This window comes from Rattus norvegicus, chromosome 7 (assembly GCF_021556685.1).
Source record: "Rattus norvegicus strain SHRSP/BbbUtx chromosome 7, alternate assembly SHRSP_T2T, whole genome shotgun sequence".
Classification (NCBI taxonomy): domain Eukaryota; kingdom Metazoa; phylum Chordata; class Mammalia; order Rodentia; family Muridae; genus Rattus; species Rattus norvegicus.
The window spans coordinates 117,704,755-117,720,153 of NC_141540.1; the positions used below are offsets into that span (position 1 = coordinate 117,704,755).

The following is a 15,399-nucleotide window of genomic DNA, read 5'->3' on the forward strand; positions in this document are numbered from 1 at the left end:
CCTGGTCCCAGATCATGGCACACTCTTTCCAAGTAGGATATCCCAAGGCTTCCAGGAGCCCAGGAAACAGGTTAGACTGCTGTTTGGGCAAGGTCGGCCTCCCTAGCCTTCTGAGCACTACTGTGTGAGCAGGCCCGGCTGACTCAGAGGCAGCAGGACCCGAACCCCTCCTGAGAGCATGGCAACATCTGTGCTGGCTTGGCAGCTTCCAGGGACCGCCTGTGTCCTACTGTTCCTTCTTCAGGAGCTGCTGACACAAACGCAAATCCCAGCCTCCTGACCTGTACACTCCCTCACTGTGGGTCCAAACAATGAGACGTTAGAAGTACGGAGTGAGCACATGCATGCTCAGCCTGGGCAGATGGCCACCAGCCCAGGCCCACCCGTTCCCATAGCCACATTAGATGACCGGGTGTGGGGATATCAGGAGAGAATCTCAGGACGCTTCCTTGAGCTTCCCTGGGGCAGCTGTGCTGGATGTGACATTCCAGGAAGCAGAAGCTTCTCAGGCTCCTGGGAGACTTGTGCAAGCTAAGGCTGGGGTCAAAGGCCAGATCTGTTAGGGTCAGTGCGCTGGAGGACACACTGGCTCTGAGTAAATGTTGCTGATTTGGGCTTATCAGGTTGGCCATGCAACCTCAGGACTAGGAATGCTTGGGCGATGGATAAAGGTCTGGGAAACATTGCCTGGGGGACGGTCTAACACCCAGGTCCATAATGTATCCTAGGAAACATGGGTGTCACCCAAGGAGCCAGTCCTGATGGAGACCAGTCCTATAGCTTGGGTCCAGATGAGCAGTGCAGATGGGACCGCTCTGTTATGCACCTAGATAGTGGGTGGGAGGTAAAGCCGGAGGTCAGGGTTCTTGGGAAAAGCCCATAGAGGATGCGATTGGTGAGATGGGTGACTTCTGAGGCCTTCCCTTGTAGAGCTGCACGTGTCACTAGTGACCAAAGGGCTGAGAGCTGAGAGCTGAGCAAGCGTCCAGGTGTTAGGTCCTGCAGCAGTTGTGGGTACAGCTGTGGGCGTGGATGTATAAACCGATGTGTGTGAGTGCAGGTGCAGGCACTGCTGTGGGTACAGGTGTGGTGTAGGTGTACACACTGATGTGTGTGTGTGTACACACTGATGTGTGTGAGTGCAGGTGCAGGCGCTGCTGTGGGTACAGGTGTGGTGTAGGTGTACACACTGATGTGTGTGTGTGTACACACTGATGTGTGTGAGTGCAGGTGCAGGCGCTGCTGTGGTTACAGGTGTGGTGTAGGTGTATGTGGGCATGGGTATGGTGCTGATACAGCTGTGGGTGCAGGTGTGGGTGCAGATGTAGCACAGGAGCAGATGTGGCTCCTGTGGCCCTTCCTGACCTTCTCGTGGTTCTGGGCAGGTGAAACGGGCCGTGGTGCAGGTGATCAGTGCCATGGCCCACCATGGCTACTTGGAGCAGCCTGGAGGTGAGGTGATGGTTGAATACATTGTGCAGCAGTGTGCTCTGCCCGCCGAGGAGGTAAGGACCCAGCTGTCTCTGCAGTCTGTTGGGTGTCAGGCTCTTCAGCCTGCGTTTCTCTTGAGTGCTGTTAGCCCTGGTTACCAAGAGCATCTGGCCTGACAGCAGGTGGTTGTATGGGTTGTGTGGGCTGAGGGTCCCTTTGGTTTCTGAGTCAGGGTCTCTGCATCTTGTGAGACACCAAACTCAAGCAGAGGCAGAAGACAGAAACTGACTTTCTTCTGTTTAAAGTTACCAAACGCCGATTTCTTTTGAAGGAGAGCAAGGTAGACTGTAAGTAGGGGTGAGTGGAGCTAACTGGCATCAGGCTTGCTTAGTCTGCCCTGGGCACTGGGTTCATTAGTACAGAAATGAGTGCCAGTGGAGTGGGCAGCCTGGTCAAACAGAGTAGTGAGTGTGCCAGTTCTCTTGGAATGAGAAAAGCAAAGATTGTCCTAAGGTTAGCTCTGAATCCAACCATGCAACCATGGTAACCATGACCAAGGCAACTTATAGAAGGAAGTGTTTGTTCAGGCGTCTGGTTCCAGAGGGATGAGAGTCCCTCATGATGGAGACATAGCAGCAAGTAGCTGGCATGGCAGGAACAGAAGTCTGAGTGTTCACATCTTCAAATGCACGTACGCAGCAGAGACAACAGAAAGTGGGCAAGCCCACTCAAAGCCTGCCCCAGTGACGTCCTTCCTCCTGCCAGGCTCCGTCTCCTAAAGATCCCACAACTTCCCCCAGACAACACTACTAACTGGGGACCAAGTGTTCAAATATCCAAGCCTACTGGTAACCTTTCTCCCTCAAACCACCACGAGTGGTCTTCTTGTGCTTCTGTCAGTGAGCCATATGCAGTGCCTCAGACAGGACTTCTGTGTGTATCATTGAAAATTAGATTTCTTTTTTATATGTATGAATACTTGCCTGCATGTATGTATACACATCACATGTATGCTTGGTGCCTACATAGACCAGAAAGAGGAGTGAATTCCTGGAACTGGAGATAAAGATGGTTGTGAGCCACCATGTGGGTGCTAGGAATCAAACCAGGTCCTCTGTAAGAGCAGTGTTCTGGTTTGCTGTCCCATCTTTTGAACCATGCTTTATTCTTTGAGAAGTTCATATAAGGTGCATTGCTCATATTTACCTCCTACCCTTCTAACTCCTCTCTGATCTACCTTCTCTTTCTTATAGGATCACATTTACTGGTGTGTGTGTGTGTGTGTGTGTGTGTGTGTGTGTGTGTGTGTGTGTGCTCACACATGTCACAGCACATATATGAAGCCCAGAGGACAACATACGGGAGTTGATTGTCTCCACCATGTGGGTCTCTGGGATAGAACTCAGGGTATCAGGCTTGATGGTCAACTCACTGAGCCATCTTGAAGGCCCATCCTGCATTTGTCTTAAAGGTCATGACATTGTCTGGAGGTCATGGGTAACAGCCCACCTTTGGTGGAAGCCTGGCCCCAGGTCAATTCCTTTTTTAAAAAAAAAAGGGGGTGGGGGCTGGGGATTTAGCTCAGTGGTTAGAGCCCTTACCTAGGAAGCGCAAGGCCCTGGGTTCGGTCCCCAGCTCCGGAAAAAAAAAAAGAACCAAAAAATAAAAAGGTGGTGAGAGAGAGAGAGACAGAGACTGTATGTGTGTGTGTGTGTGTGTGTGTGTGTGTGTGTGTGTGTGTGTGTGTGTGTGTGTAAGAGAATGAGTGTTAGTTAGAGTTGGTGTGCTTGTGAATTGCTCAGCATTGGTTGTGGGAACCAGTCGTAGATCTTCTGCAAGAGCAGCATACGTTCTTAACCACTGAGCTGTCTCTCTAGCCTCTAATCTTCTTGACATCTTATTTATTTGTGTGTGTGTATAGATGTGTGTAGGCGCACATACTAGTGTACTTGTGGAAGTTGGGACAGCCTATGGGAGATGTTTTCCTTCTCCAATCATGCGGGTTCCAGAAAGTGCTCTCACACCTTTGCCTGTCAGGTGCCTCCTTTGACCTCTGATCTTCACAGGAGCTTGTAGTTATTAGACAAGAGCTGAAGAAGGCCATATCCTCTGTTTCAGTCTTTAGTCCCAATAATTTGCTATTTGAAGTTTTTTTTTTTTTTTAATATTGGAAAAGTTGGATAGACTCCCCTAGTAGGTGCTGTAAATCTGTTGTTGTTGAAATGCCAGATTTGGTTGATAATCCATGGGAGGCCTGCCTTGTCTGAAGAGGAACGGAGGAGCAGCGGATGGGGAGTGGGATGGGGACTGGGAAGGGAGGAGAAGCTGCATTCTGAGTGGAATATATGAGAAGAATTTTTTAAAGATGTATTTATTTATTTTATGAATATGAGTACACTGTAGCTGTCTTCAGACACACCAGAAGGGGGCATCAGATCTCATTACAGACGGTTGTGAGCCACCATGTGGTTGCTGGAATTTGAACTCAGGTCCTCTGGAAGAATAGTCTGAGCTCTTAACCACTGAGTCATCTCTCCAGCCTGAGAGAAGAATTTTTTAAAAGTCTATATTAGGGGTTGGGGGTTTAGCTCAGCGGTAGAGCGCTTGACTAGCGAGCGCAAGGCCCTGGGTTCGGTCCCCAGCTCCGGAAAAAAAAGAAAAAAGAGAAAAAAAAAGTCTATATTCTACCTCCTCCCCTCGAATTAAAAATACTTACTTAATTTATGCACAAGTATGTGTGGATGGAGAAACCTTTTGGAGGTCAGAGGACAATTTGTGGGAGCTGGTTCTCTCCTTCCACCATGTAAATTCTGGGGCTCTAGCCCAGGTTACCAGGCTTGACAGCAAATCAAGGCTCTTTGGAGTCAGTAGCTTACTTATAGCAGACAAGAGCAGAGGCGGAGACGGACAGAGGGAGGGAGGGGAAGAGAGGTGTGTGTGTGTGTGTGTGTGTGTGTGTGTGTGTGTGTGTGTGTGTGTGTGTGCGTGCACACAGGCATACACATGCCATGGACTACATTAGAGCTTAGAGGACAACTTTTAGGTCTCTCCTTGGGCCATTGGATTGGGAAATCAAACCCAACTTGCCAGTCTCACACAGAAAGCACTTACCGAGCCATCCCACCAGCTTTTTTTGAGTGATTTTGGTGTGCTTGCCTGTGGGAGCCGACAGACATGCTCTCAGGGGCAGGGTTGGTGAGTCTGCCAGCCTTCCCCGCCTCATGCTGACCCTGGTGTGAAGTCGTCCATCTATGCTCTCCCGTCTCATGCCAACCCTAGTGTGGACAGTCGTCTGTCTGTGCTCTCCTGTCTCGTGCTGATCTTGGTGTGGACAGTTGTCCATCTATGCTCTCCCCGCCTCATGCTGACCCTGGTGTGAAGTTGTCCATCTATGCTCTCCTGTCTCATGCTGACCCTGGTGTGAAGTTGTCCATCTATGCTCTCCTGTCTCATGCTGACTGTGGTGTGAGCAGTCGTCCATCTATGCTCTCCCGTCTCATGCTGACCCTGGTGTGGACAGTCGTCCGTCTATGCTCTCCCGTCTCGTGCTGACCCTGGTGTGGACAGTCGTCTGTCTGTGCTCTCCCGTCTCGTGCTGATCTTGGTGTGGACAGTTGTCCATCTATGCTCTCCCTTGCCTCTTCCCCAGCCTCAGAAGCCCGGCCCCGATGGGGAGGATCTGGCAGCAGATAGTGTGCGGGCAGTCAGTATCCGCACCCTCTACCTAGTCAGCACCACCGTGGACAGGATGAACAGCGTGAGTGTGCATGTCTTTGACCTGAGACGGGCTGTCTGAGCTTTCCCTTTCTGAGATATCCTGCCCTCCCTGTCCCTGACCTAGAGTGGAGAGTGTGGCCTCCAGAGGACAGGGGGTGGGCAATGCTCAGGATCTCTCAGCAATGGCCGACTGTCTTAGCATGGGCCCCTCTAAAGCTACCCTGCTCCTGTGTAGCTGTAGAGATCAAGTTCTGTCTCCTGGAGGCCGTGCCCACCTGCCTACAGTCCACAGACCGTGGCCCTCTGTCCTTCAGGTTCTCTGGCCCTACCTCCTCGAGTTCCTCACCCCGGTGCGCTTCACTGGGGCCCTCACCCCACTCTGCAGGAGCCTTGTGCATTTAGCCCTGAAGAGGCAGGAGGCAGGGGCAGATGATTTCCTCATCCAGTACAACGCAAATGGTGTGGAGGCCTAACCACCGTGCCCCTGGCTGACCCCACCGACGCTGTGACCTTATGCCTTATCCTCACTCAGCTCTCTGCCCTTGTCCCGCACCACCCCTACTGCTGATCCCCCACCCCCACCCTAACCCCACCCCCGCTTCTGCTTTTGCCTGTTCTCCCTCCCCAGCTGCTGCTTGTGCATGTGATCCCCATCCTTTATCCTTTCCCTGCCTTGTAACTGTTTCCATGTTTCTTGTCCAGCAAACCTCCCGTCTCCCTTCGCTCTGACCACAAGACTGCTGGTAAGCAAAGTCTGTCACTATGTCCCTGCTCACATGCGGGTGACGCCGTCCTTCATGGGATATTCTCGTAGGTGTCAGCTTGACCGTGCTTACTCTGATAGAAGAGCAGACTCTCCGCCCCAGAGTCCCTGTCAGCTCTGTACCAGGCTAGGACCCTTGCCACCATCTCATTGACATTCCCCCCCACCCCCGCTGTGTTTTCTGTCTTCCCTTCACTTCTGGGAAGCTGGTGCCCAAGTTGGGCACTGGGACCCGGAGGTGCAGGTGGCTCCGTGCTTAGGCAACCCCCTTCCTTCCCCTCCTTCAGGTTGTGTCTTCTAACCCCTACCTGGGAGATGGGCGTGGGGCAGCCTCCTTGCGCCTCCTGAAGGTTATGCATCAGAATATCCACCCTTTACTGGGCCAGCGGTGGGAGACAACCATGCCTGTGCTGCTAGAGTACCTGGACGGTGAGGCCAGTGAGGCTGAGAAGCCCGTTAGCCACCCCTGACCCCACTTGTGCCCAGTGTGTCATCAGGGTTGGCAGAAATACTCTCAGCTGTAATCTAAGGAAGAGCCCGAGTGGCTCAAGAGATGTTACTGGGGACATGAGGGAAGGGGTGCAGACTGTGGTGTGATTGGTTTCTGCATTCCCCCCTGGGGATTCCAAAGACAAGGAGGTGGTGCTGTTCGTGGAGGGTCACAGATGCATGCAGGAATGAGCCTGTGTGGCAGGACCTAGCCAATGGGCTTACTGGTCATTTCAGAGCACACCGAGGAAACGCTGTCACTGAAGGAGTGGGAAGAAAAGCTTCTAGTGGTGAGAGATAGGACAGAAGGCCAAGGGCCTGTCTGTGCCTTTCTGGGACATCGTGGGCCTGGGCATAGAGGGCTGGGTCAGCAAATGTGGGACTGCTGTATTGTGCCTTCCCAGTGTCGTTACCCAACCTCACCCGGTGGTATGACGAGGAATTGGCCTCAGCAGTGGGAGGGTGGCTGGTCTCAGATTTCTATGACAGGAGAGTCTACCCTCTATCCCCCAGCACCAAATTTGAGGGACTTTTGCTCATCCTGAACACAGAAAGTGCTCTCCCTCCTTCCCCGTCCCCAGCCTAGTTGAGCACCATTTGTGCTTCAGCATTGCCTTGTAGCTACCCACCTTCCAAGATCACTTACCAACAGGTGTCACCTAAGGTTATCAGGTGACAAGGCTGTGCCTCAGGCCCCACAGCCAGCCCTCACTATCGCCCGCAGTTCCTGCGAGACACCCTGATCATGGTATCTGACAACGTATGGATCTGCCAGCTGAGCCAGGAGATGTGCAAGCAACTGCCCTCTTACAGCGGGACTCCTCAGGAGAAGGTGCCCAAGACAAGCTAGCTGGGGTCAGAGATCTCTGCACAGTCCCTGGTCCCCAGTCCCTAGCTCCCAGCTCTCAGCTCCCATGTTTCGAGTCTTTGATCTTTCCTGTCTGTCTTTGTCTCCTGACTCTGGCAACCCTGGGCCAAGCCAGGAAAAGCAAGCAGGGTTAGGAGCCTCTTCACTGCAGTTAACAGCTGGGAGATGGGGGGTTCTGCCTGCTACTCTTCCTCAGACATAGCCTGAGGCTCACCCCTCCATCCTCATGGAGGACCCTTCTGTGTCCTGCTGGGAATCCAGCTAGCTCTCCAGGGGCTGGGTGTAGTGTGCACACATTTAACCCCAATACTTGAGAGGTAGGCGGATCTATGAGATCAAATCCACCTACAAACCTGGTGTACAGAGCTAATACCAGGACAGCTGGGGCTACAGAGAAACTGTATCTCAGAAAAAAAGAAAAAAAAAAGAATACAGCTCCCTATTAGCAGTACGCACCAAAGTGCAGGTGTCTGTGTTCTCTACCTTTGTTCCAGAATTTCCTGTACAAATGCATAGGAACCACACTGGGTGCTGCTTCAAGTAAGGAGGTGGTGAGAAAACACCTCCGAGAGCTGTTGGAGACAGCCAGATACCAAGAAGAGACAGAGCAGGAGGTAGGCAGTCCCTAATGCCCCGGGCTGAGGCAGTGCTCCTCTGCTTCTCTCGGGCAGCCAGCCACCCGTACTGTGAGCATAGAGGTCCGTGTTTGCATGTACGTATGTTCTCATGTATTCAGTGTGCCTTTACGTTTGTGTGTGTGTGGCACTTCATGTACTGTGTATGCATGCTCCCCCACACACACAGCAGGCGGGCAGCTGGGCCACTGTGCCCAGAGTGAGCACCCCTGCACCTCCCCAGGGCCTTGCCTGTTGCTTTGGGATCTGTGCCATTACCCACCTTGAGGACACGCTAGCACAGCTGGAGGACTTTGTGAGGTCAGACGTGTTTAGGAAGTCCACCAGCATCTTTAGCATTTTTAAGGTAAGACGGTCATTACCCAGAACGGCGTCCACGTGAGTAGGTAACTGTATCTGGCTGCCTCACTTTTCATGTCTGCAGTAGGGTGGGTTCCTGACCTCTGACGGCTGCTCTCTCTCAAGATGAAGGCTAGGGCTGGGTTCCCTCAGTCTTAGAGTCAACCAAGAAAGCACCATGCTTTGCAGCTGTTTGTATCCTCCATTCCCTCCTCTGGGCCTGGGCTCTCCTCCCACAGAAGCCATAGCTGGTCGGAGCGGCTGCCTCTAGCTGTGGGTTATGAGAGGAGCTCTAAGTGGGTCTGAGGTGATCAGTTTTCTGCTGCTCTGGTGAAACGCTTGAGGAGATCAGCTTTGAGGAGGAAGACGTCTCTGTCTCCTAGGTGCAGAGGTTGTGGTCCCTCGGCATTTGGCCTGTGCAGGCCAGGAATGGTGGAAGGGCAGGCGAAGAGAGCTGCTCATCCCCCAGGAGCCAAGAAACCCACTCACCTCCAAACCTATGGTTTTGAATCTGTCAGAGGTTAATTCAGAGCTTCTCAACCTTCCTGATGCTGTGACCCTTTAATACAGTTCCTCATGTTGTGGTGACCCCTAAAGTTATTTTCATTGCTACTTCATAACTAATTTTGCCACTGTGATGAATCATCATGTAAATGTCTGGGGGGTTGTTTGTCCCCCAGGCTGAGGGCCATTGGGTTAGTCCATTGATGAACCAATCACCTCTCAAAGGTTTCCATCTTGGAACACTGCCACTCTGGGGACATGTTAACTTTAGGGACACTTCCTACCTGAACCACAATAGCTGGGGACTCAAAGCTGTACCCTCCCTCATGGCCAAGCTGTCTGTCCTTTGCCCTAAGTGCTTGGACTGTAAGACTCTCCCATCATGCCTGACACTTACCGTTGTGCTTTGCTCAAGGAACCTGAGGGTTGGCCCAGGTGTGCAAGGACCTGCATACCTCTTCTTTGTCTTCCTCTATCTTTCAGATTTATGTATTCCCCTGGGGTTTCATGTGTACCAGGGTTTTGCCTGCATGTATGTCTATGCACCATGTACATACCTGGTACCCACTGAGGTCAGAAGGTATTGGATCCCCTGGAACTGGAATTATGAATGGCTGTGAGCCACCATGTAGATGCTGGGAATTGAACCCAGGGTTCTCTGTAAGAACAGTGCTCTTACCACTGAGCCATTTCTCCAGTCCCCCCTCTATCTTTTTTTTTTCTTTTTTCTTTTTTTTTGGAGCTGGGGACCAAACCCAGGGCCTTGCCCTTGCTAGGCAAGCGCTCTACCACTGAGCTAAATCCCCAACCCCAATCCCCCCTCTATCTTGAGACAAGGCCTCACTATATAACCTTGGCTAGTGTAGAACTTGATGTGTATACCACCCACCCACCCATCCACCCACCCACCTCCCACGCCGCCTTTTCTGATGTTGGTATCAGGTCATTAGGCCTCCAGCTTTCTTTCCATTGCTCCTCAGCCCTTTCTTGCAAACAAATGGTTCCCAGTGGCATGTGTGGGCGCCTGAGCTGCCCTTGTGCCATCCCTGGATGCTACGTCTGGAGTTCCTGGCTGGCTCCGGCTTTTCCAGGAGTCTTAGAGTACAGGAAGCTCTGTAAGGCAAGGCTCCCTGGGAGAGTAGCATTGAGTAACTGGTGCCCTGCTGATTCCCCTGCCTCACAGGATCGAAGCGAGCATGAAGTGGAAAAGTTGAAGAGCTCTCTGATCCTGTGCTATGGGCACGTGGCTGCACAGGCCCCTCGTGAACTGATGCTGGCCAAAGTAGAGTCTGACATCCTCCGCAGCATATTTCAGTGCTTCAACACCAAGGTGGGCGTTGCAGCTGTCCATGTGGGCCCATCACACAACGCCAGAGTCTTAATTTATGTCACTCTCTGCTCTTTAGGTTCTGGGGATAAAGGTAGAGACCAAGGTATAGTGTACGCCATCTCTGTGTGAACTGTGCTATTTCTCTCTCTCTCCTCTGGGCTGGGCTTTGGGGCAGAGCCAAACCTAGAGCTGGCTGGGCTTCCTGGCCGTGATGGTCCTGGGGGAGTGTCCTGGAGTAACTGAGGAGCACTGAGACTCCGCCCACTTCCCTTTGGAGCAGCACTTGAGGGAGCTGTAGCAGCTAACTAAGCTCCTGCTGAGGGCAGAGCAAGGCTTCTCTGCCTGAGTAATGGGTCCTGGGCTACATCCTTAGAGCCAGCTGATTGGCCACTTACAGCTGTGTCCCCCACAGCCCAGCGACAGCTCTGGACTCCTTTGGCTCTGTTCTCAATGCTTTTGGGACTGCCTTTCTCTGGGCCCCAGAGATCACCTAGGGGAGGGCTAGTTAAGCCCAGATCCCTTGAAAAGGGCCATAGGTTCCCTTGGTCTCATTAACATACTTCCTGTGTGATGCCCTTGGTACCAACCTGACAGGCCTTTGTGAGGGGTAATTGTTTCTCCCTGAGGCAGGGGGAGTCTCACAGGGTGAGGGGGTGGGCTGGATTGGTGAGGTTCTTTTAGTTTCTTGTTTCCCCACCCATAGGAGTAGAGGGTTGGCCCTCTGTTTCTCAGAATGGCCTCTCTCGTGTCTCCTATGAAGTTGTCATACCACACAGCAGTTCCCCTGTGGGCCAAGGCCCTGGAACTTCCCCAGGCCCTAGATCCCTCCTTGGTCAGGAGGCTGCTGTAGGGCTTTTTGGTCCCTGTGGACAGGGTCTCTGACTATTCAAGACTGGGCGTGTACTACAGCTTCCGAGGCTGGGCTCTGCTCTGTGGCTACTCTACATACAGTAGTTCTGGGGGTGGGTGTGCAAACCTGCTTCAGCCAGCTGTTCCCTCAGGACCCGGCTCTGAAGCTCTGCCTCGTCCAGAGCCTGTGCATGGTCAGCCAGGCCATGTGCAGTGGTGCACAAGCCAGCTCCTTCCACTTCTCACGGAAAGCAGAACTGGTGGCACAGATGATGGTGAGCCCGACAGCTGCTGCAGGCAGTGGAGGTGGGACCTGGGGAGACCAGAGGCATGCAGTGATGCCGCCTGGGGTTGAGTGGGCAGACAGAGCCCTGCACCTCAGAGGCCTCAACCACCCACTTCATGGGAGAGACAGTGGGAGCAGGCAGGAGGCCGATGTCTCCTCTGAGGGCCTGTTATATGCTGTCTCCCAAAGGAGTTCATCAGGGCAGAACCCCAAGACTACCTGAGAACGCCCATTCGGAAGAAAGCCATGCTTGCCTGTACATACCTGGTGTATCCTTTCCTGCCCCTCTGCACTGAGTGGGCCTGGGGATCTGTATGCAGATGTGTAGACTGCATTATGTATCTGAAATATTCTGAGTGTAGCGGTAGCCAGACCATCTGTGTAGGCCCAGTGGCTTCTGGGGGACCAGGCTGGAGAAGATGTCATGGGACCACCTATTGGTGCCCTTAACCTGCTGCTCAGCACCTTGGAGCCTGCACTGGAGGAGCAGACTCAGGCAGATGTGATCCACAGCTGTCTGCACAGTGTCATGGCCCTGCCGCCTGGGCCTGAGGGGGAAGACGGTGTCTGCCAGGAGGTATTGCATGTCCAAGGGCGGGGATGGGGTGGGGCGAGCAGGGCCCTGAAAGAAGTGGCATCATGGGGCTGGCTCTCTTCCAGTCTCTGTATCTGGACACGGTGTGCGCCCTCGAAGATTTGTTAACAAGCCTGCTGCGGCAGAACATGACCCCCCAAGGCCTGCAGATCATGGTAGAGGTGCGCTGTGGGTGTACACTGCTGGGGGTGATGGAGTTTGAGGATCCTACCTAGTTCCTGGCCCCTTTCCTGCCCTGTCCCCCCACTGTGGTTAGGCACTCTGGAGGCAGTTTGACAGTCTCTCCAGGGCAGGGGCATCTGAACTCATCCCATCCGCCTGCCTGGGCAGCTCTGATCAGACAGTGCCCCTGCAGCATTTCCTTGACCACCACAAGTGCTGGGATGGAACCCAGGAGTCCTGGCTGCAGTCTCCTAACCACTTGAGGCAAGCAAGACGACAACATGCACACCCTGCCGCGGTGTTCTTCCCATTCCTTCCACTGTTACAGTGGGCCGGGCCAGCACCGCTCCCTAGTCTAGGCCTCCAGTGCCTAATAGGCCTGGATCATTCTCAGCCATCTCGAGTGGGCAGGAGTGAGCTACAGCAGACCCTAATGTGGGAGCCACCCAGAGTCCCACTTGGGATGTGGGCTTCTGCCCTCCTGGGTTGCTCCCCAAGCAGGCACCTGTGTCAGGTCCATTCTTATACAGCACCTGAGCCCATGGATCAAGTCCCCGAGGGGTCACGAGCGGGCACGAGCACTTGGCTTAGGCGCCTGCCTGCTGCAGTTCTTCCTGGAGCACCTGCAAGTCAGCGTGAGTACTGGACTCCTGACCTCACCCCTCCCTCCATCAGTCCTCAGCCCTCCCTCCATCAGTCCTCACCCCTCCCTCCATCAGACCTCACCCCTCCCTCCATCAGTCCTCAGCCCTCCCTCCATCAGTCCTCAGCCCTCCCTCCATCAGTCCTCACCCCTCCTTCCATCAGTCCTCAGCCCTCCCTCCATCAGTCCTCAGCCCTCCCTCCATCAGTCCTCAGCCCTCCCTCCATTAGTCCTCAGTCCTCCCTCCATCAGACCTCACCCCTCCCTCCATCAGACCTCACCCCTCCCTCCATTAGTCCTCTGCTTGGCCCCAGGACAGCCTGCAGGCTCCCTGGCCTCACAGTCTTCTCTGTCAAGGAGCAAGGACCTACCGTGGATAGGTTACCCTAGATCAGGGTGAAGCAGCCGCTCCTAGGGGGCTGTGCTTAGCTCTTTATTGTGAGCCACTTAGTTTTGTTTGGCACTGGCCTTTGTGTTCATCAGAACTTTTTATCAGGAACAGAGAGTGGACTTTTACAAACATATCGTAATGGGCGTTTTCTCTTGATAAATTGTTTTGTTCTGGTATGTGTGTTTGTGTGGTATATATAACCGGGGTCTCTTTTGGTTTATAAAAGTGGACATGAATTCAACCATACTGGGACCAGCAGCCACCCGTTCCCAGGTCTGCATCCCACCTTAACCTTTTACTGCTGACCTGAAATTCCCCCTTCTTGTCTGGTGACTTTTGAGATGTGGAGTTTCAGGGGCATCGAGGCCTGCTTTGAACTGGGCCTGCTGAGGGGACCAAGGAAGGCATGGGTGTATGGCCTTGGGGCAGGGGTGGGGATGTTCACAGCCTCTGGCAGGCAGGAGGCAAGGCTGCTCTAAGGAGGGAGAGAGGTTCATTCTATAAGGTGAGCAGAACTTGGGAGATGGCCTGGGGCCCATTCAGGATAAAGGGACTACACTGTCTCCTCTGTCCACAGATTACCATCTGGGGTTTTGTTTCAAGGGAGTCAGCAGAGTCCTCGTGCTCTCCTACAGTTCAGATAGAGGTGCCCCACTCCCTGTGCTCAGGTGGCCAGGGGACTAGGCATGAAGAGGAAAAGGTTGCTGGAGGGTCCAGCAAATGTAGCTCCCCTCTATAGTGTAGGTCCTACTCTATAGGTTGTACTTGCCTACCCCCCAGAATCACTATAGTCCGGTCCCCTCCACCTTTCATCACCCCGCAGACGTTGGTACCCTTCCACAACCTGGGTCTCCTGGTCGGTCTCTTTGCCCCACGGTGTGCTGACACCTGGACGACTACCCGTCAGGAAGCTGTAGGCTGTGTCTACTCCCTGCTGTACTTACAGCTGGGCTACGAGGGTGAGCCCTGCTGGGGACACGGGGACTGTGGAGCAGAAGTTGGGTATGGGGTCAGACTGGAATCACTAGGGAAGGCTTCAGTGAGCTCTGGCCCTCAGGCTTCTCCCGAGACCATCGTGATGATGTGGCTGAGCGGCTCCTCACCCTGAAAGATGGCCTTGTGCACGCTGACCCCACCATCCTTTTCCACACTTGCCACAGCATAGCCCAGGTACAAGAAAGAGGGGTTGCGGCGTCGGGGGTGAAGGGGCTTCCAGGGAAGCGCTTGGCACCTCTCGCTCAGCAGGCCCTGAGGGGCAGCTGTGAGCAGCTTTCAGTCAAGGAATTGGTGTTTGAGGCCCATTTAGTCAACACTGCCATGTCTCTCATACCTGCCTGCTTCTGGATACCACAGTCTGGGTAGGATCAAGGTGTGCTCAATGGTCAGGTCTTGCAGAATGCCCAGGAGGGATCCGAGTACTCTCTGTAGCTACCTGCTGCCTGCTCCCAGCTTCCTTACTGAAGATGTGGGTTTCTAGAGGTGGAGGCCATGGTGCTGGTGTCCCACCCAGAGTTGACAACTGCTCAGAGCCACACTCATGGACCAGCACGGGCCCTGGCTTTGATTTCAGGTGGCTCAGGCCCTATGCCCACAGCATTTAGAAGTGCAGCACTGGGCTAAAAAGTCTCTTTCGTGCCCTGTATACCGCAGTCCCTGGGTGCCACGTCTAGCCTTTACCACCAGCCAGATGTCTAGTCTGGAGCTCAGCAGGGCTCCAAGGGTAGGCAAATTAGCTCCTCCTTAGTGAGTCCTGTTTTGTAGCCCTGTCTATGAACAGTTCTGGTCTTCTTGGTGTGGTCAGGGTTTCCGGCAGAGGCTGATAGGAAGGGTTCCTAGGCCCAGAAGAGGCTGGGCTCTGTAACGGGCTTGGCAATGTGGCGCTCTTCCCTCTGGTGTGTTTCTGTGTTGGGGGAAAGAGGAGGAGGCAGATCGAGGGTCACAGGGCACACTGAGGTGGGAAAGCTGCCTGAAATCCCTGTGTTCTAGAGAGCAGCTCCACACAGGTCACCCTCCTGTTCCCTGTCTGATCCCCGGCCTGCAGCTGCACAGGACTACCTGGAGTAGTTCCATACCCAGAAGGGTGAAGAAGGCAGAGACCCCTGAGGTCTCCCCACTTCCCCGTTCTGGTGTTGCCTTTCTAGGTTATTGCCAAGCGCCTCCCATCAGACCAGCTCATCAGCCTCCTGCTCACCATGTTTGAGAGCCTGGGAGACCCAGACAAGAACTGCTCCCGAGCTGCCACAGTCATGATCAACTGCCTGCTGAAGGAGCGGGGCAACGTGCTGCTGGAGAAGGTGAGGGAGGCTGAGGGGCTGAGGGGACGAGGGCGGGGCAGAGGGTGAGGCGGGCGCTTCGAGTGCCTGTTCTGGGTCTGATACGGACAAATCTTTTTCTTAT

At 53.8% G+C, this 15,399-nt stretch overlaps 1 protein-coding gene across 25 annotated transcripts in view; it reads left to right on the top strand.

Moving 5' to 3' along the window:
* The window catches only part of Mroh1 (maestro heat-like repeat family member 1), a 70,194-nt gene that overhangs the window by 39,049 nt on the left and 15,746 nt on the right, over positions 1 to 15,399 (top strand). For 12 of the 25 annotated variants that reach the window (XR_015623670.1, XR_015623665.1, XR_015623664.1 and 9 more), the window contains 19 exon segments: positions 1,386 to 1,505; positions 5,081 to 5,188; positions 5,463 to 5,607; positions 5,851 to 5,891; positions 6,199 to 6,340; positions 6,638 to 6,690; positions 7,125 to 7,232; positions 7,763 to 7,882; positions 8,127 to 8,249; positions 9,930 to 10,076; positions 10,153 to 10,179; positions 11,078 to 11,200; positions 11,401 to 11,480; positions 11,674 to 11,788; positions 11,872 to 11,967; positions 12,499 to 12,603; positions 13,826 to 13,961; positions 14,060 to 14,172; positions 15,144 to 15,296. Coding sequence is in view for 12 of the 25 variants with exons in the window: in NM_001432123.1 (NP_001419052.1) it covers positions 1,386 to 1,505; positions 5,081 to 5,188; positions 5,463 to 5,607; positions 5,851 to 5,891; positions 6,199 to 6,340; positions 6,638 to 6,690; positions 7,125 to 7,232; positions 7,763 to 7,882; positions 8,127 to 8,249; positions 9,930 to 10,076; positions 10,153 to 10,179; positions 11,078 to 11,200; positions 11,401 to 11,480; positions 11,674 to 11,788; positions 11,872 to 11,967; positions 12,499 to 12,603; positions 13,826 to 13,961; positions 14,060 to 14,172; positions 15,144 to 15,296 (2,055 nt within the window). In the remaining 13 variants the exon portion in view is untranslated. 25 annotated transcript variants of the gene reach the window in all.